Below are 20,106 nucleotides of genomic sequence, written 5' to 3'. Positions count from 1 at the left end.
AACCATTTGAGGCAATCTATAGTACTTTGGACCACTATACGCTTGGCGAGAGGACCACAAGGGGACACTAGAAAGGCATCTCAAATAGAAGAGCAAATTCTAATGCACAGCCGTCTTATCACACTTAAGACCCACTGGACAGAGGTAATCTTGGCCCGCTCCTCGAAAAATAGCATTTGATGCCTCCCCGACAACCGGCACCGAAGAGTGGACTAGCCTCACTTCATTGAGAGGACTTTGCAGCTCCTGCACTTTCCCTGGATAGCCTCCTGCCACTCCAAAAAGACTGACCCCAAGCCTGAGATCTTCCTGGGGCTGCCTGTGAGGCCCACCAGACCCCCTTAGATTGGCAAAATCCCCGTCTGTCTTGAAACCTAGGCAGAGTAAAGAAAATGCCTCTTCCTTTAGGCTTACCCCTCTGGCAACTTATGCACCTCAGACTCCCCCAGGTTCTTCATAATCTGTTCTAGATACTCACCGAACAACTTTCCCTTGAAAGGCAAAGCTCCTAATTGAGCTTTAGAGCACACGTCTGCTGACCAATTTCTCAACCAAAGCAATCTTCTGGCCAACACCGCCATAATAATTCTGGAGGAGGCTCTAATAAGATCATAAAATGCATCTGCTCCATAAGCCACCACAGCCTCCAATCACTCAGCCTTTGCTGCTGCTGCTCCTGATGTTGCCTGTGTCTCCTGCAATTGCTGAACCCAGCGTAAACAGGCCCTCTGCATAAGACTGCTACATACCGCTACCCTAATAGCCAAAGATGAAAACTCAAAAGTTCTCTTGAAATGGAGCTCCAGCTTATGATATGGTACATCCCTCAGTGCTGCTGAACCCACTACCAGAATGGTAGTCTTCTTCGTGACCACTGAGACTGAGGCATCAACCTTTGAAAGAGCTAAAAGCTTCAAAGTCTCCTTTGGTAATGGATAAAGTTTGGACATAGCTCTACCGACCCCGTAAGCCAGATTCTGGAGTATTCCACTCACAATCCACTAGCTTAACAGACTTGTGGAAAGGAAAGGCCTTCAGACCATACAACCCGGAGGGCGTGGATCGTGTCCTGGACAAGTCTGAATCCTTTTGTGACAGCTTGATTCTTAATTCCTGAACCACCAGTGGAATCAAAGGCCAAAGTTCCTCCCTGCGGAAAAGCCTCACCACCTTAGGATCAACACCATCTGCCAAGGGCACCTCATCAGGATCCACATTCCCAGCATCTGGGTCTGCCGGGACATCAGGAAAAGGGAGGGAACTGCCCCTTCCATGGCAGACCAGGACCTAGATTCCCCCCACCCCAACCTGGCCTTGTGCTCAACAGCCACTTTTTGGCTAAGTACACCTTATGCATTAACAGGACAAAATTAGAGGAAAAAAGCTGGGAATTCTCACACCCCCCGGGGAAAATCACAAGCACCCAAATCTGCAGGAACGAGAGGAAAATGCTTCCCTCCAGAGTCACTCTTGGTTTCTGAAAACATGTGAGCTGCAGGGGAAAGCATTGGAGGGGGATCTCCCTGCTGGTTGCGCTGCTGCTGCGCTGCTGGCTGCCGTTCCCGCACCCAGCATCGCCTCCCCCGCTGAAGGGCTGGAGCCTCGGGATGCCGCAACAGGTCTGGGCGCAGGAAGAGAACCAGAGGAGCCCTCGCCTCCCTTTACACACCCTGCCTATTAAGTCTGCTGCACGATTCCCCGCAGGAGCAGCAAGAAGTGCCACGCACCATGCCTCATGGTCCGAAGGCATCTGAAGCAGAACCACCTGTGTGCGGTAAAATGTAATCTCATCAGGAGCCCGTCAGACGATCGCCTAATCTGTTGCTGAGATCTCTCACTTACCTGGCAAGCCATAGCCCGGCAAAGACAGAAAACTCAGCTTTTTTTTTTTAAACTTTAATAGCAATGGAGAAATTACTTAGCTAATAATTTTGTTTTCCTTAGCATAGACAGATGGACTCTGGACCAATGATTTATACTCCCCTGCCAGCAGATGGAGACTGAGTAAGGCTGTAAAAGCTGATGTCACAGTATATATACCCCTGCCGTGACCTCAGCCCTCTAGTATTCTCTTCAAAAGCAACCGTGGACATACTCGTGAAAGGACTTGATTACAAATATGATTAAAAATGGATAACCGTAGCTGTACTCAACCAACCATAAAGACTGAACTCCAATAAGAATATAGGTACCCTAATCTAGGGACTGAATGACTGCTTACCCGTAATCTCTTGGAATCTATATTCACTCCACAGGTGAATCCTTGGCACCATTCTTGGGCAGCCATAGGCGGGATGGTGAGTCCATCTATCTACACTAAGGAAAATGAAATTATCAGGTAAGTAATTTCTCCATTTCCTAGTGTTTAGCCAGATAGGCTCGGGACCAACTGGTTGTACAAAAGCTATTCTTGACTGAGGCAGGAGGCTGCCCATGGTCCAGTTAACACTGTCCTTGCAAAGGCTGCATCCTCTCGGGCCTGAATGTCCAGGCGACAGAACCTGGAGGTGGTGTGCAAGGAGGACCAAGACACCGCTCAGCAGATGTTGATGGGAGACAGCAGTCTAGCTTCTCCCACAAGACTGCCTGAGTCCTAGTGGAATGAGCTGTAACCTGAAAGATTAATGGCTTTCCAGCCTCCACATAGGCTCTCGTGACCACCTCCTTAATGCAGCGAGCTATGGTAGCCTGTGAAGCTGGTTCGCCCTGCTTCCTTCTGCCACGAAGGACAAACAGGCAGTCTGCCTTTCAGACCGGTTCTTAAGACTTCCAGATAATGCACTAAGAGTCTCTTGACATACAAATGATGGAGGAGACAATATTCTTAAGTGTCCTTGAATTTATCTAGGGATGGCCACGAAATGGACCGATTCAAATGAAACTCTGATACTATCTTGGGTAAGAAGGATGGAACCGGACGTAGCAGTAACGCCCTTGGAGTTATCTGAAGGAATGGCTCCTGGCACAATTCCTGCAGTTCAGAGATGAGACATGCTGAGCATATAGCCACCAGGAACAACGTTTTAAAAGCCAATAAATGCAAGGAAAGACTGCTCAGCAGTCAAAAGGAAGGACCTGCCAAAAAAATGCAGTACTAAATTAAGATTCTACAATGGAACTAGCAACCATAAGGGAGATGCTTCTCTCTCTTCAGAAAACGGTTCACGCCAGGATGAGCCAACAGGGAGGCCCCATTCACCTTACCACTAAAACAGGAGAGAACCGCTATCTGCACCTTCAAGGAGTTAAGGGCCAAACATTTATTCAAGCCGTCCTGCAAAAATTTCAAAATAAGTGGAATTTTGACCGTCCGAGGGAAGACAGGCCTCAAATGCTCTCCAGACCCACACACACTAGGGATGTGGAGAACTTCCGAGCACGGAGCAAGGTGACAATTACCACCACAGAATAGTCTCACTTCATCAAGCAAGCACTCTCAAGGACCAGACCGTAAGACAGAATCAAGTTGGATTCTCATGAAGGCCTGGTCCCTGCTGCAACAGATCCCTGTGAGGTGGAAGGACTTCCACCAGGAGTCCCCGCATGATCACATACCATGAACGCCTGGGCCAATCTGGAGCTACTAGTAGGATTAGTCCCCTGTGGTGTTTGATTCTGCGAATGACCTTGCCCAGTAGGGGCCACGGAGGGAAGGCATATAGCCACTCATCTTCCAGCCAGATCTGAACAAAAGTATTGATTCCCAGGGATAAACAAGGAACCTTTGTATTTTGAGATGCGGCCAGCAGGTCAATTGATGGGGGTGCCTCAGTGATCTATCAGTTAAAACGCTTTGGTCGACGACTCCCACTCTCCTGGATCCAGACTCTCCCTGCTTAGAAAGGCTGCTCTGACGTCATCTTTTCTTGCGATGTGGGAGGCTGAGATCATCTGTATATGTACTTCACCCACTCCATCTATCTCCTGTGACACCTGCTGGCTCTTGGTTCCTCCCTGGCGGCTGATGTAGGCTACCGTCGTTGCATTGTCAGACACCACACGGACCACTTGACCCTGGAGTCTGTGGCTGAACTGTAAACAAGCCAATCTGACTGCCCGGGATTTCAGGCGATTGTTGTTCCAGAGAGCCTCTTTCATTCAACATCCCTAGGCCATCAGTTCCTGACAGTGAGCTCCCCAGCCCTGGAGACTTGCATCTGTCATGAGAACCAGCCAATTCGTGGAGGACAGGTCACACCCTTGCTCAGATGAGCTTCCTGCAACCACCACTAGAAGCCAGAACAGACTTCCATCGGTAAGTGGAGACGAACTGCATAGTCTTGAGATTGTGGATTCCAACGTGATAGCAGAGAGTGTTGAAGTAGACACGTGTGCACTCATCTATGGCACTACTTCCAGGGTTGCTATCATCAGAGGACTTGTAGATAGCTCCACACCATCGAGCGTACAGTGTTCACCAACTGACACACCCGGCTCATGAACTTCTGTATCCATATGGTCGGAAGAAAGACCTTGCCCTGCCTGGTGGCGAACCAGACTTCCAGACTAGGAAGGCTTGAGGCTGCTCTTGGTCAGGTTTACTACCAAATCAAGTTCTGTAACAAGGAGATCACCCTGTTGGTCACCAGAAGGCTCTCTTCCATGGACTTGGCCTGGGTAAGCCAATCATCAAAGTATGGGTGCACCAGGATCCCATCATTCCTCAACACTGCAGCCATGCCCACCATAAACTTGGAAAATGTGCTGGGGGCGGTGGCTAGGCCAAAGGGCAGCACCCGAAACTTATGTCGACCCAGTATCGCAAAACATAGGAAACTGTGTTCGTGTCAGATTGGAATATGTAAGTAGGCCTCGGATAGGTCCAGGAAGGTTAGGAACTCTCTTGGTTGTACAGCCATTATCACAGAGCATAAGGTCTCCATGCAAAAATGAGTCACTGCGGGTAACGGTTGACAATCTTGAGGTCCAGGATGGGATGAAAAGAACCTTCCTTCTTGGGTACAACAAAATAAATGGAACACCACCATATTTTCCTGGGGCATAGGTACTGGGATGACAGCCCTCATCCTGAGGAACCTTAGAAGTGTAATCTCACTACCTGCTTCTTGTAAGGCAAGGAGATGTCATGAATATGTTCTGAGGAGTGCTGTGGAATTCCAGTGCATATCCTTCTCATATGACTTCCAGTACCCATTTGTCCAAAGTGATCTCGACCCACCATTGGTAAAAGAGAGACAGACACCCCCCTATCTCCTTGCCCTGAAGGTCGGTCGGTAAAATTTCATTGGGGGGGTTCGGGATGAGCCTGAACCTAAACCTGCTCCTCTCTTGGGCTGCTGGATACGAAAGGACTGATGTCTCCCAAGGGTTCGAGACCTCTGAAATGTCGAATTTCTGTAGGGACGAAAACGCTGGGAACCCCTGGAATGGCCCCTCATAGGCGAGGGGCACTGGAACTGCTTCCTCTTATCTTCCGGTAATCAGAGAACTGGAGACTCACCCCATTTACTGGCCAGCTTTTACAGCTCGTTCCCAAATAGGAGTGATGCTTTAAAGGGCATCTTTGTAAGATTAGCTTTGAAGGCTGCGTCAGCTGACCAATTCCACAGCCATAGCTGTTGTCTGGCTGCCACCACTGAGGCCACTCCTCTGGCTGAAGTACGGACTAAATCAGAGCCTGTGTCTGCTAAAAAGGCGGCAGTGGGTTCCATAACCACTCTGGAATTCACCCAAGATATCCATCTCCTGCGAAAGAAGACATGAACGAGACACCAAAGCGCAACAAGAAGCAATCTGTAAGGTCACTGCTACTGCAAAGGCTTGTTTAAAGAGATTGATTGAGTCTATCATGCACATCCTTTAAGGCCATTCCTCCCTCTGGGACAGTTGTTCGCTTAGAGACGTCACAGACCAGTGACTTTAAGAAAACACAAATGTTTTCTTACTGCTGATTCCAGAGGGTATAGAGCTTCCAATGCTCGGCCCTCTTTAAAAATTGCTTCTGGAGCATCCCATTCCAGATCAATCAACTCCTGGATGGCATCCATCACTGGAAAGTAGCAAGAAGCTTTCCACAGGGAAATCAGAATGGGATTCTTATTTGGTTTGGTCATAGAATCCGCCCTAGAACTCCCATCGTCTTCAGGGTCGGGGGAAACCAGGGCCACCAAATAGTCTCTCTGAAAGACCCATGACATGGTCCGATATGATTTCAACCCAGGGGCTATTTCCCCATCTTCCAAGGACTCAGGGTCCTCCTCATCCGGGTCCCTACCAAGGATACCCTTGGTAAGGCGAGGCATGCCATGTCTGCTGGTTGGAATGAAAAAGGGAGGGATCACTAACTGAGTTTCCATCCGGATATGGGCAAGTGAGGTAGCAGACTGTGCCTGTACGAAGGCTTGTAGCCCCTGGAAAAACTACACCAAAGAAAAGGCAGCCAGGTCCATACCTAGTCCAGGAGGAACTGGGGTGGGTCCAGCTGCATTTCTCTCTCCCATGGATGACCCAGTCAAGGGTATTCTCAGATCCGGCAACTGCCAGTTAAGGCTGTGACCAACCCATCATCTGTATGGGAGGAGCCTGGCTTAGCAAAGTCTGAGGAGGCCAACTCTCCTTGGGCTTCCTCACAGTGCTGACATAAGTTGGAATCCAGGCCATGCTGTGAAGCCCTAATATGACAAGCAATGCAGAGAACACGGCGCTTGGGTTTCTTGGTTGTCGGCACCATTGACAGTAGTAGCTGTGCGTTCAGTCGGCTCGCATTTAAAAATGTATCACACAAATTTCGAGTACCTAAGCATGGCAAGGCGCCTGTTACGTGCACAGTGCATGCACAGAGCCGACGCACTGCGCGTACTGATGTCCTATGGAGGGCAATACGGCACGCACAGAAACATGATCAAGTTGGCGCCGCCGTGGCCTACCACGCGGTGTGCTGACCAAGCCTGTAGTGGAGCCTAGCCCACTGGGGGCTACTCAACCTGTTTGGAAGCCCAATTTCCCCTTTCCCCAACAGGAGTGGGAACAATGTCAGTACAGCCCACCGAGCCCAGACACAGGGGATCATCCTACTGAAAATCCCTCTAATTGACTGAATCGGAAGGTAAATCTTGTGGGGGGGGGGGGGTTTAAACTTACCTGGGCTCATCACTTACCGGCTGTGTACAGAGACAGTCTCCAGTTGTAGGGGGTGGGGGCGAGAGCTTTGGCCATCACCGCCACGCTCAGCTTCCTGCACCCGCTGCCTCAGAGCAAGTCCATGCCAGGAACAGGCTACAGGACCAAGGCATACTTCTGCGGGATCTTGGAAACCGCCTCAGGAATTCTCAACTGGGGGGAGGGACCTTTAGGCATCACCTAGGGAGAGCGGGGCTCAATTTTCTCCAATTTAAAATGTAGAATTTCTCCTTCCAAAAGTACAATCATCCCCATAGGGAGAGGGACATCCACCATCTGCTGGAGACGGAGAATACTGGAGGGCTGAGGTCACAGTAGGGGTATAGTACTGTAACATCAGCTTTACAACCTTACTCCATCTCCATCTGCTTGCAGGGGAGCATAACCCACGGGTTCCGAGTCCATCTGGCTACACTCTAGGAAAACAAAAATTAAGGATACTTCCCTTGTTCAGCTGGGTACGTGCAGAGCCATCCGACAGGACCACCGCTACCTCATGGGGGATGAGGGGTCTAGACCACTAGATATCCACCCCAGAGCACCACCGGACATGTTAACAGAAGGGTCAACCAACCCCTGCTCGTCCACCTCCTAACCAGGGGGATGGCCTCACCAGGACCTCACAACTCCCTGGGAGGAAAAGTTACATTTAGCCTTCTCTATTTTATTTATTTAATTTAGATCTCTCCAGACTGCAACATTTTGCTGGAGACAGAAAAATACTGAGGGTCTGCAGGTGGCACATAATTACAGCATCAGTGACAACATCTCAATCTGCTGGCAGGAATGCAAAACCTAGGAGTCTGGACTGATCTGGGTACATACAGCGAAGGTGTGTTTTAACAAGTCATTAACATGCAACCTTGGGGCCAGCCTATTGGCTCAGAAAGCATTGCAATGTGAAGGACCTCGGTTTGATCCCCAGTTCAGGTCCATCACTTCCTGTGCTGGCTAGGGATTCCATGGAGGAAGCACTCAGAACACCTGAAGGGAGAGAATCCCAGTCATCACGCAATGGCTGGATTTATGGCTCACAACTACAGGGATCCAAAAAGAATCCTGGCTGCTGGCTATTGCTGCAATAACTGAAATAAGTGAATTTGGACATAATATAAAATGGGAATGAAGACTCATAGCACTGGATCCCCAAAGGAACAGGAAGAGACAGTGGGGCAAAAAAAAAAAAGGCATGACCTAGACCAGGGGTTGGCAACCTGAGGCATGCAAGGCCATTTTTAGTGAACACAGAGGCAGGGCACGGCACACTACAGCCGAGCACAACTCCACCAGAGAGCTTGTGTGCGCGACTGCACAAGGGAGAGTGAGAGCGAGCTTGTGTGTGCGACTGTACAAGGGAGAGCGAGAGCTTGTGTGCGCGACTGCATGAGAGAGGGAGAGAGAGCTTGTGTGTGATTGCATGAGAGACAGAGAGAAAGACCTTGAGTGCAATTGCATGAGGGAGAGAAAGCTTGAGTGTGATTGCATATGGTGGGGAGACAGAGTGAGTGTGTGTTATGTGAGAAAGGAGAAGGTCTGTGTACACCATCACCCATTCCAACTAATTTATGACAATCTCAGGATGACTGGAAATCAGCAAGTTCCCAGATAGAGAGCAGGGGTTTTTTCTTTTTGTTTTTTTTTTTTAATTCTTATTCATTTAATTGAGTGTTTTCTTATGTGTACTGCTCTGAAATACTTTACTGGTGTTTGGAAATTTTCAGAAGATTGATGAGTTTTTAATAACTGGAAGTTATTCTATTTGTCAGTTTTTAGATATTTATTCCTTTTATTTACTAGTGTTTTAGATTTATTTTGTTGTTTTGTGAGGCATAGTAATATTTGTTTTTCCATAGTTGTACTGCATACAAAGTTTGGTTTGTTGCAGTTTCCAGTTCAGTTTGTCTGCTTATTTCTGTTTATACTTTTTATATGGTCACTTTATTATGTATTTGATGAGGTTCTGCATGTATGACTGAGGTGAGGTATGTTGGTAGCTAGCATGTAGTTTCTGTGTAGGGATTTTTAGCAGCCTGGCCTGTGCCTACCTGTTCAATAAAAAAATCACTACTTGATTGTCCATCTAGATCAGGATCACTTTGTTGGCCAGCCAATCTCTGAAAACCTTCAGAACATATCAAACCATGTGAGAGATTTATTTTTCTCTTCTTTTTATAATTTTGTTTCTAAGTGAGAAAAAAAATATTGATTTCAATCATTTTTACATACCTCTTGAATATTTTAACTGAAAATTAGACAATTAAAATTAATATTCAAGAGATGTGTAAAAGGTATCTGGTGGATCAGGGTGCCAACCAGCTTGTGGCATTCGAGGACCAGAGTTACCAACCCCTGATTTAAATCTTGGCACATCACTTCAAAAAGGTTGCCTACCTCTGACCTAGACCATAGAAATGGTATTGCAACAAGTTCTTTTAATTTTTTCTGAACTATATATTTTGTAATACCACACCACTGCTTGTACAACAGACACATCACAGTTTAATCTCATCAGTTAAATGCAAAAATACAATTTATTTATATCTGGGACTATATTTTCTATAGCATATATTACACAAGAGGTCTGGCTATGACAGACTAATGCATATTTTACATAACACATCACTCCAGAAATACCATAAAATCCACCATGTAGCGTAATGGTGTTTCAAAATCATTTATCTAGAAAGACCACAAGCACAAGTGATGGCTCTTTATGTGATCAGGGAAATGGATCAGCTAACAGAGTGCAAATCTTGTCTGCCAACATGGACTCTAGAGTACTCACCTTTATCTTGAGCTTGGTCAGCGACATCCACTCTTATCCTTCTGTTCCCTAAAGACTAAACACACAAGACAAGCTTGTTAGGCTTTCAGGCCAGTAGCAGAAAAAACACCCAGTTTGTCTTTTTATTTTAGCCATCTATTTACTGATTCTGCTCAATGACAAATGTAACGGAGAACAGTAGTGCAAGTATAACCATTAAACACAATTGCTTACCTATAACAGGTATTCTGCAAGGACAGCAAGGTATCAGTCCTAACAAATGAGTGACATCAGATGGAGCTTGGCCCAGAACTTTGATTATGCTTCACAGGGCATGAGTAGCATGCTATGTCACATATCCATGCAGGGCCCTCTCCAGTCTTATTTCTTAGCTTAAATAAGGAGAAGCCAACTCCAAGGGGAGGTGAGCAGGTTTCATGAGGACAGATACCCTGCTGCCCTCAGATGACACCTGTTACTGGTAAGCAACTCTGCTTTCTCAGAGGACAAGCAGGATGGCAGTTCTCACAAATGGGGAATCCCTAGCTACAGACTATCCCGAACAAAAAAAGGGGAAATAAAATAGTACTATCAGGCCCTTTTCTTTCTATATTTTCTTAAAAGGGGCAGCCTGGAACAAAACCAAACGGGCCACAGAAGGGAATGGAGTTGGGTTCTACATCTCAAAGATTCTGCAGGACAGACCATCGAACCTGCTGTCACATTGAGAGTGCCTGTCCAAATCGTAGTGTGATATATGTGGAAAGCACTCAATGTTATAGCCTTGCAGATGGCTCTAATAATGATCAGCCTTCCTATCTGCTAGCCAACTAGATAAAGTGTGTTTGGCAAAGGCAATCCGTTTGTTGGTGTCAAAAGAAATAAAAAAAAAAAAAAAAAAAGTTAAATAGACATTCTATGGGCTTCAGTCCACACCAGGTAAAAGGCCATGGTTCTCTTGCAGCCCAAACTGCACAGTGCTTGTTCACCTTGGTAGATATGTGGCTTGTGAAAAAATGGAATTCCAACACCACCTTAGGTAGGAGCTTAGGATGGGTAAGAGAACCACCCTATCATGATAAAACTTAGTATAATGTGGTAAGTTACTGAAGTCTGCAGCTCATTTATCCTACATGCTCATCACCACCACCACCAAAATATGATCTGCCAGGTCAAGAACTTCAAGCCAAAGGAATGCAGTGTCTCAAAAGCAACTTTCATTAGCTGGGTCAGTACCATGTTGAAATCACATCAGGAGGCCTGAAAGGAGTCTTCCAATGAATCAGGCCTTCCAAGAATTGAAAACCAAAAGCTGTACAGAGATGGGTCTAGTTGCCAATTGCACAGAGAAGAACTCTTACTGCGATGATCTTGAGATCCGATTTAGACAAATGTAGAAGATAATCAAGCAGCTTTTGTTAGGAGCAGGAGAAAGGTTGGAAGACCTTTTGTGAACACCACAAGGCAACCTCCATTTCAGTCCATGACACACTCATGAATTCCTTTCTTGAAGCTAATAGAACATGACACACATCCTCTGATAGATCCAGGGGTTGCAGATTTACCCTCTCAAAATCTAGGATATGAGAGCCAAGGACTAGACGCAACTGCCCGAAACTGGGAAATTTCACCACCCTGACCGGTTCTCTGATGGAAATTTCCCTCAAGAGATGGAACCAAACTTGTCTCTGCAAAAAGGGGGCTATGAGAATCACGGTCCCCAGTCCTCTCTCAGCTTCAACGAAGTCTCTGTGACGAATGGAATCTGAGGATATGTGTACAGCAGACCCTCACTCCAATGGGCAAAGACATCCAAGCAGGACCTTCCTATTCTGGGAAGAAGCACAACAGATTTACCATGGATGTGCCCCACTTGTGGATAAGCTGGTTTGCTATTCCCTGGTCCAGAACCCAACTCAATCTATTCGTAGTGACAATCTCCTCACCTGCTAGATATGTGGCTCTGAGAACCATTCACTGAGAACCCATCCCACATCTGGACAGTCTCCTGACACAGGAGGTACAAGCCTGTACCTCCCTGTCTGGGATAAAACATCACTACTTGTTTGTCCATCCAGAACAGGATCATTTTATTGGTCAACCAATCTCTGAAAACCTTCAGAACATACCAAACTGCCCTTTACTGTAGGAAGTTTATCTGATGAAACTTTTCCAAACCAGTTAAAAAAAAAAAAAAAAAAAAAAGGTCTTGAGTAGAGAGACCTTCTACATCAATATCTTACCTTAGGTTGGATGTATCAGTGGTCAGGACATTGTGGACTGGAAGAATTTGGAAAGGTATGCCTCTGATCAGTTTGGAATTGTTTCAGCACCAGTACAGAAAGACCTTGAGTGGCCACATGATGTGGATGCTGTCCCAAAGATTCTGAGTGGTCTGCAGCCACTATGATCAGAGTCTATTGTGTTTTCCTTATATGGAGACATGCCAAGGGAACAACAGACTGTTGATGCCATGAGGTCCAACAAGTCCCATGCCGACACCTGCTAACCCACTGCAGATATCAACATGATAGCCCTTTATTGTGGAAGGAAAGCTCTTGCCCAAGTTGTGCCAGCAGTGCTCCAATAAACTCCAAACGAGATCATGGGCTCAAGTAGGACTTGGGATAGATGACAAATCCTAGTTAGCTCAGACATCCAGAATTTTGCACATTGATTCTGTGGCACCTATTTGAAATATGCTTTCAACCATTCAATCACTCATATAGGGGAACAGATGCACTCCCAGTCTGCATAGATGCACCATGCTGAGACATCTGGTAAATAGGCAGAACACGTTACTGGAATAGACAGTCCCCTACTATAAATCAGAGATATTTATTTTCTGTGACCTGGAAATCTGTGAGAGTGTAAACAGCCTTGAGAGAGCATGGCTAGTCCCCTTTTGGCAAAAAGGGAATTAAAGTACCTAGGGAAACCATCTTGAAATGGAGAAATTACTTATCTGATAGTTTAGTTTTCTTTAGTGTAGGCAGATGGACTCAGGACCAGTGGGTATTGTGCTCTTCTGCTAGACGGAGTCAGATTTCAAAGCTGACGTCACTTTAGATATAGCCCTGCAGTAACCTCGGCTCTTTAGTATTCTCTTCGAAAAGCCATGTGGATATATCTTTGCTTAAATAACTTGATTAAACCTTGATTGAACTGGTTCAACTAATTTGCAAACTGGAGACCGCCAGTGCACTCAACCAATTAACACCGACACCGGACAAACTGTGGGAGTCTTGAACTAGGAGTAGGCCGCGGCTTACCCTCGAGGTTTTCTATCCAAGGTTCTCCTTTTCTGGGGCAGCCGTGGGCGGGATGCTGAGTCCATCTGTCTACAGTAAGGAAAATGAAATTATCAGATAAGTAATTTCTCCATTTCATAGCGTGCAGCCAGATGGACTCAGGACCAGTGGGATGTACAAAAGCTATTCCCGGACAGGGCGGGAGGCTGCCTGTGGCCCACTTAGTATTGCCCTTGCATCGTCTTGGGCTTGAATATCCAGGTGGTAGAACCTGGAGAAGGTGTGTATTGAGGACTACGTTGCCACCCAACAGATCTCGGCGGGCGACAGTAATTTGGTTTCTGCCCAAGAAAATGCCTGTGCCCTCATAGAATGAGCCTTAACCTGTAGTGGTAAGGGCTTCCCTGCCTCTATATAGGCTGCCTTGATTCAGCAGGCTATGGTCGCCCGTGAGGCCGCATCTCCTTTTCTTCCCACTGTGAAGAATGAACAAGTGGTCCATTTTGCACACCGGTTCCTATCTTTCCAGGTACCGCACTAGGAGTCTACAGACATTTAGATGGTGAAGAAGGCATGAGTCTTCCGAATCCTTATGCTCATTCGGAGGTGGTAGTGAGATGGTTTGGGTCAAGTGAAACTCGGAAACCACTTTCAGTAGGAAGGAGGGGACGTGCGCAGTTGTATGGTTCCAGGCGTGAACCTAAGGAATGGTTCTCGACAGGATAGTGCCTGTAGCTCAGAGATGCAATGAGCTGAACATATTGCCACTAGGAATACAGTCTTCAATGTTAAGAGGCGTAGTGACAGACCGTGTTTTGGTCTGAAGGAAGCCCCAGCTAGGAAGTCTAATGCTAGATTGAGATTCCATAGAGGCACCGGCCACTTTAGGGGTGGTTGGAGTTGTTTAACCCCTTTCAGGAAGCGGGACAAATCCGGATGGGTTGATAGCCGGATACTGTCCACTTCAGTTCTGAAGCAGGCCAGTGAGGCTACTTGGACCTTGAGGGAGTTGAGTGACAACCCCTTCCCTCATACCGTCCTGTAGGAACTCCAGAATCATGGGAATCTTGGCTGTCCGCAGGAGTATCCTGCTGTCCTCACACCACGCTTCGAATACGCTCCAGATCCATATGTATGACAGGCAAGTGAAGAACTTGTGAGGTCGAAGCAGGGTGTCAATCATAGCCTTTGAGTAACCGCACTTCTTCGGGCGAGTCCTCTCCAGGGCCAGACCGTAAGAGAGAATCGAGACGGATCTTCATGGAGAATCGGGCCCTGCCAGAGAAGGTCCCTGTGTGGAGGTAGGCACAGAGGGTTCCCTGCAAGGAGTCTTTGCATGTCTGCGTACCTTGGTCAATCCGAGCCCACTACCAGAACTAGTCCCCTGTAATGTTCTATCTTGTGGATTACCTTGCCCAGTAGTAGCCATGGGGGGAGGAGGCGTACAGTAAGTCTTTCTCTGGCCAAGTCTGGATGAGAGCGTCAATTCCTTGTGAGTGTGGCTCTCGTCTGCGGCTGAAGAACCTGGGGACTTGGGCATTGAGACGGGTGACCAGTAGATCCATGGCTGGAAGGCCACAGCGATTTACTATCAGTTGGAAGGCTGTGGTTGACAGCATCCATTCTCCCAGGTCCAGGCTCTCTCTGCTGAGGAAGTCTGCTGAGACGTTGTCTTTTCCTGCGATATGGGAGGCCGAGATCCCTTGTAGGTCTATCTCCAGAGACACCTGCTGGCTCCTGGTTCCTCCCTGAAGGATGATGTCCAACAATGAAGGTCGATATAGAAAAAACTTAAATAAATAAATAAATGTAACCGGCCGTTGTAGCATTGTCCAACATTACTCGAATTGCTTTGCCTCGAAGTCTGTGGCTGAATCGCAGGCAGGCTAGTCTGACTGCTTGAGCTTCCAGGCAGTTTATGTTCCATTGTCCCTGGGCTGTCAGTTCCTGACAGTGGGCTCCCCACCCTCGCAGGCTCGCATCTGTGGTGAGCAAGATCCAGTTCGGTCGGGATAGGCTTACGCCTCTGCTTAGGTGGTCTTCCTGTAGCCACCACTGGAGCTGAGAACGTACCTCTGCTGGTAGTTGGGATGCAAACTGAGTAGTGCTGGGACAGTGGGTTCCATCATGACAGTAAGGAGTGCTGGAGCAGTCGCATCTGGGTACTTGCCCACTGGACGACCTCCAGGTTTGATGCCATGAGGCCGAGGACTTGAAGATAGTCCCATTCCTTGGGGGGTGCATTGGTCAACCACCGTAATTGTTCCAGTTTTCTTCTCCTCGGAGGAGGGAGGAAGACTTTGTTCTATTTGGTGTCGAAATGGGCCCCCAGGTACTCTAGCGATTGAGAGGGCTGCAGATTGCTCTTGCCTGTGTTCACGACCCAACCGAGTTCCTGCAGTAGGCTCTTGACTCTGCTGTTCACCTGCCGGCTCTCTTCCGAAGACTTTGCCCTGATCAACCAGTCGTCCAGGTAAGGATGTACCAAGATCCCTTCCTTCCTCAGTGTTGCTGCCATGACCACCATGATTTTGGTGAAGGTTCTGGAGGCGGTTGCTAGGCCGAAGGGTAGCGCTCGGAAATGGTAATGGTGATCCAGTATCACAAAGCGCAGGAAGTACTGGGAATCCTGATGTACTGGGATGTGAAGGTAGGCTTCGGAAAGGTCCAGGGAGGTTAGGAACTCTCCCGGTTGTATTGTCATTATTACGGAGCGAAGAGTTTCCATGCGGAAGTGTAGTACCTGTGGATGACGGTTGACGTTCTTGAGATCCAAGATGGACCGGAATGATCCTTCCTTCTTGGGAACGATAAAATAGATGGAATGGCGCCCCGTATTTTGTTGGGGCGTGGGAACCGGAGTTATTGCCTTCAGACTGAGTAGTCTTTGGTTTCTACTGCCAATCTCAGAGTGGGAGTGGCAAGGTGACATCATAACTTCAGGGATGCTGCGGAACTCGAGAGTAACCTTCTCAAATGATGTTTAGTACCCTTTTGACTGACGTTATCTCGACACATCTTTGGTAGAAGAGGGCAAGTCAACCCCCTATCTCCTCTTCCTGTGGATGGGTTGGCCCATTCTCATTGTGGAGCACGGCTGGAGCCAGCCCCCAGGCCTACTCCCCTCTTGGTCTGTCTGTTCCGAAAGGGGCTGGGACCTACCGGAGGGACGAGGTGCCTGGAACTGCGAGTTCCTGTAGGGTCTAAAGCGCTGTGATCCTTTGCCCTTGGTTCTTCTGGGGGAGGGAAGCTGAGATCTTTTACTCCTATCTTCCGGTAGCCGAGGCACTCGGGATTTGCCCATTTGCTGGCTAACTTCTCCAATTCGCTTCCGAACAAGAGAGATCCTTTAAAGGGCATTCTTGTGAAATTTGCTTTAGATGTCACGTCCGCAGACCAATTCCGTAGCCATAGTTGTCTTCTGGCTGCCACTATCGAGACAACGCTCCTGGCTGAGGTGCGCACCAGGTCCGAGCTTGCGTCTGTCAGGAAGGCTGCTGCAGATTCCATTGTCTCACCGGTATACGTTCCAGAGTTATTTGCCTCTCTCTCGAGAGGAGCAAGCAGGAATGTGCCACCAGTGCACAGCATGAAGCAATCTGCAGTGTCATTGCTGTTGCATCGAAGGCCTGCTTAAGGATGGATTCCAATCTTCTGTCCTGAGTATCCTTCAATGCAGTCCCTCCCCTCAATGGGAATCGTTTGCTTTGATGCGGCAGAGACCATAGCGTCCACTTTCGGGAAATCCAGGCATTCCTTGGTCGCTGGTTCTAGAGGGTATAGGGCTTCCAAGGCCCGACCCCCTTTGAAGCTGGCCTCCGGAGCATCCCACTCCAGGTCAATCAGTTTCTGGATGGCTTCCATCATTGGGAATAGTAGCATGAGGCCTTACGAAGGGACAAACCAAGATGGGGTTCTTCTTGGTTCCGCCCATAGGATCTGTGCCTGGAATACCCAGTGTCTTCAGAGTCTGGGAAACAAAGGCTGGTAATTTGTCCTTGAGAAAAAAGCGAAGCATGGTTTCGGTATCCCTGGAGGGATTCTCCTTCTCCAGGGAGTCACCCTCATCATCTGAGGTGTCTGGGTCCCAGTCAGGGAAGTTCTTGGTTAGGCGAGGCATGTTTCGAGGCATCCGAGCCAGGCCTGGAGGATCTTGTGCTTCTGGCAGGGGTTGAAGCCCTAGGGCGCAGCCCAGGGCTGATTGTGCCTGAATGAAGGCTTGCAGTCCTTGGAAAAATTCCAAGAAGGAGAAGGTCCCTGGATCCATGTTAATCCCAGGGGGAGTCTGTGTAGGGGCCCCAGAGGTGCTCTCCTGTGGGGAAGCCATCTCAGAGATGAATACATCCAGGGAGCTATTGTCAGTAGTTCCGGAAACATCTCCCAACAGTAAGGGACCAGGCTTTGGTTCCCCCTGGGCTTCTTCGCAATGTTGACACAGGCAGGACTCCAATTCAGGCTATGCGGCTCTTATGAGGCAGGCTTGTGCAAAGAGAGTGCCTTCTGCCTTCTTGTGCGCCGGTGCCATTGTTCTGTGTGTTTTGCGCGCGTGCAGTTGCAAATACGGCTGTGCGTGTAGTTATTGCGCATGGGTGCACATCAGTTGTGCATACTGCTGTGCGCGCAGCTGTATTGGACGGGCGCAAGTTAGGCGCATCAGCCACCCGGCCTGCCCTGCACGTACCGCCGGTCAAGAAGGGAAGATGGTGCCGACGACCCCCGCGCGTAAGATGGCGCCCCCCTGAGGGTCTCCACATGAGTGGACCCTTGAAACCGAATCGGGGCCTAGCCCAACCAAGGCTTCTTAAAAAACGTTTCTATCCAAAGCATCCAGTTCCCTATGCTCCCACTCCAGAGGAGCAGAGGCATGGGTGCCAGAGCGCTTGGCCTTTTTGAGAGTGAACTCCTCAACCACAGACCGGTGAGGGAGATGCTACCTCTCAAACTCTAATGCTTGCCGCATCAGGTAGATGGCATCTGCCTTCCTATTCACTGGAGAGATGGAGATCAGGTGTTCCCACATTTGAAGGAGAAGCTCCATAAAGACTTTATGGATGGGAACAGCCACTATCTCTCCTTAGGAGCGCCGACAAATTGGAGTACCTCCAATATCTTAAAGTCACACATCTTCCTCAGTGACAAGCTGGAAGGGGATAGGTTCGGCCATGACCCTAATGAACCCCGCAAAGGAGAAGTCCTCTGGGGGGGGGGGGGGGGGGTGACCAATGCCCTTCCTCTGGTGGGAAAGGCTCTGAAAAGGGTTTGTCCAAGATTTCAGAAGAAAAACTCTGAAGAGTCGTCACCCCATGGGTCATAAGGGCCTTCTTCCTCACTGAGGCCATTGCGGGACCTGTGCAGGCAATGCCTGAGAAAATCCCTGGATCTGGGCTCCGAGGGCACCACGGGAATCAACAGTCCTGCCGGTAACTGGGGAACTGGGGGCCGCGGAAGGCCAAAGGGCCCAGGCAAAGGCTTGAGGAACCGAGGCTTCAGGGCCACAGCACCGGCCGCATCTTCCTCCTTAGCGGACCCAATGATGGGTATCGCTCCTGAAGGGGGCAGCAGTGGCTGCTAAGGGTCCCTTGGGCACCAGTTGCGTTGGGAGGGTGCAGAAGACTACGCTCAGATGCTTGAGCAAGGGCGCCAAGATAGACGACAGAGGTTCTAGTACCGTCACAGAGACCAGTGGCAAGGGCGGCTCAACGTGCTGCAGAGCTCGGAGCACAGTGCTCTGCATACTGAGGTCCAACTCCTCATGAAAGTCCGGTGAGGCCAGGACTGAGGGAGGGGGACAAGGCGTCACCGATGCTTCCTTGGTTCTTCAAGGAGGCAGGGTTCCCAGAATCGATATTTATAAGGAACGCCTGGGGCTCCCAAGTTTATTGGAGGATGGAGCCTCCATACCACAGGGTTGCTTCAGTGGCAGTGCAGCAGCCGCCGGCACCACACCGAAACCATATGTTGATGGCGCACGGTGTCTATGCTTGCGAGATCTTCCATGGTGCTCGGCCAAGTCTTTCCCCAACACAGAGGAAGCTGAGGATCACGATGTCCTGGAAACCGGTGAGATCATAGAGGACCGATCACCGTTCCCTCGGTATTTAGAAGACGGAGGAATGGTGAAGGTGAGGCGTATTGAGCAGCTCCTCTAGACTCCCGATTGTCGGAGACTCAGTCGCGTGTGTTGATAGAGTGGACTTTTTAGGACTGAAAAGTTTCACCATTTTGAGACGAGCACGACTGCCTTTGATCGCACAAGCTGACACCCTCGGACATCATGCAAGGCCCCCAGGCAGAGGATGCAAACCTCATGCTGATCCGTGATGGACATGGTCCACGGGCACCGAAAGCTGGACAACGCCATGAAAAGCAATCAGCACGTGGTCAATGACTGGGGGCCACCGAGAAGTGGGACTCCAGGAATCGACCAAGAAAAAGGAGGAAAAATGTTTTAACTACAGCGCCAAGGAGAGGCACTGCCTGTGAAAGGAGACCAGTCGATGGAACAGGGAAAAATTCCCAAATTGAAGCACACAAAAAAAAAAGAGAATAAAAGCAGAACTCCACAAACTACGAGGCAACTGCACCGCAGAAAGAGAGACTGAAGGGGGACCTCACGTGGACGCACGTATAGTGGCATGTTGGGCATGCTCAGTGTGCCAGTCAAAGTTTCTATTTTTATTTAAAATTATTTGTATACCGCTTATACAATGGGAGTTAGGTCTAAGCGGTTTACATGTTGAAACATACATAATTAGTTACAATGTAAAAGGGAATAACATCAGACAAACGAAAGAGTTTTAACTGACAAAATTTAGAGAAATTAAGCAAGCATCAAACAACTTAAAAGATAGGAGATATAGTACAGGGGAGTTAGACATAAACAACTTAAAAAGTAGGTATAAGTCAAAATTAAGATGTTTTAAGTGCAACAGTATATAGGTAAGTTTTAAG

The 20,106-nt window shown here is 48.4% G+C and overlaps 1 protein-coding gene across 2 annotated transcripts in view; it reads right to left on the bottom strand.

Moving 5' to 3' along the window:
* Window positions 1–20,106, bottom strand: part of EIF4B (eukaryotic translation initiation factor 4B) — a 214,357-nt gene that overhangs the window by 104,542 nt on the left and 89,709 nt on the right. For both annotated transcript variants that reach the window (XM_029595046.1, XM_029595048.1), the window contains exon 5: window positions 9,926–9,980. In XM_029595046.1, coding sequence (XP_029450906.1) covers window positions 9,926–9,980 — 55 coding nt within the window. The remainder of the gene's footprint in view (window positions 1–9,925; window positions 9,981–20,106) is intronic.

Source organism: Rhinatrema bivittatum, chromosome 3 (assembly GCF_901001135.1).
Source record: "Rhinatrema bivittatum chromosome 3, aRhiBiv1.1, whole genome shotgun sequence".
Taxonomy (NCBI): Eukaryota; Metazoa; Chordata; class Amphibia; order Gymnophiona; family Rhinatrematidae; genus Rhinatrema; species Rhinatrema bivittatum.
Note: the sequence above shows the minus strand (reverse complement) of the source record. Positions and strands in the feature narration are given on the sequence as shown.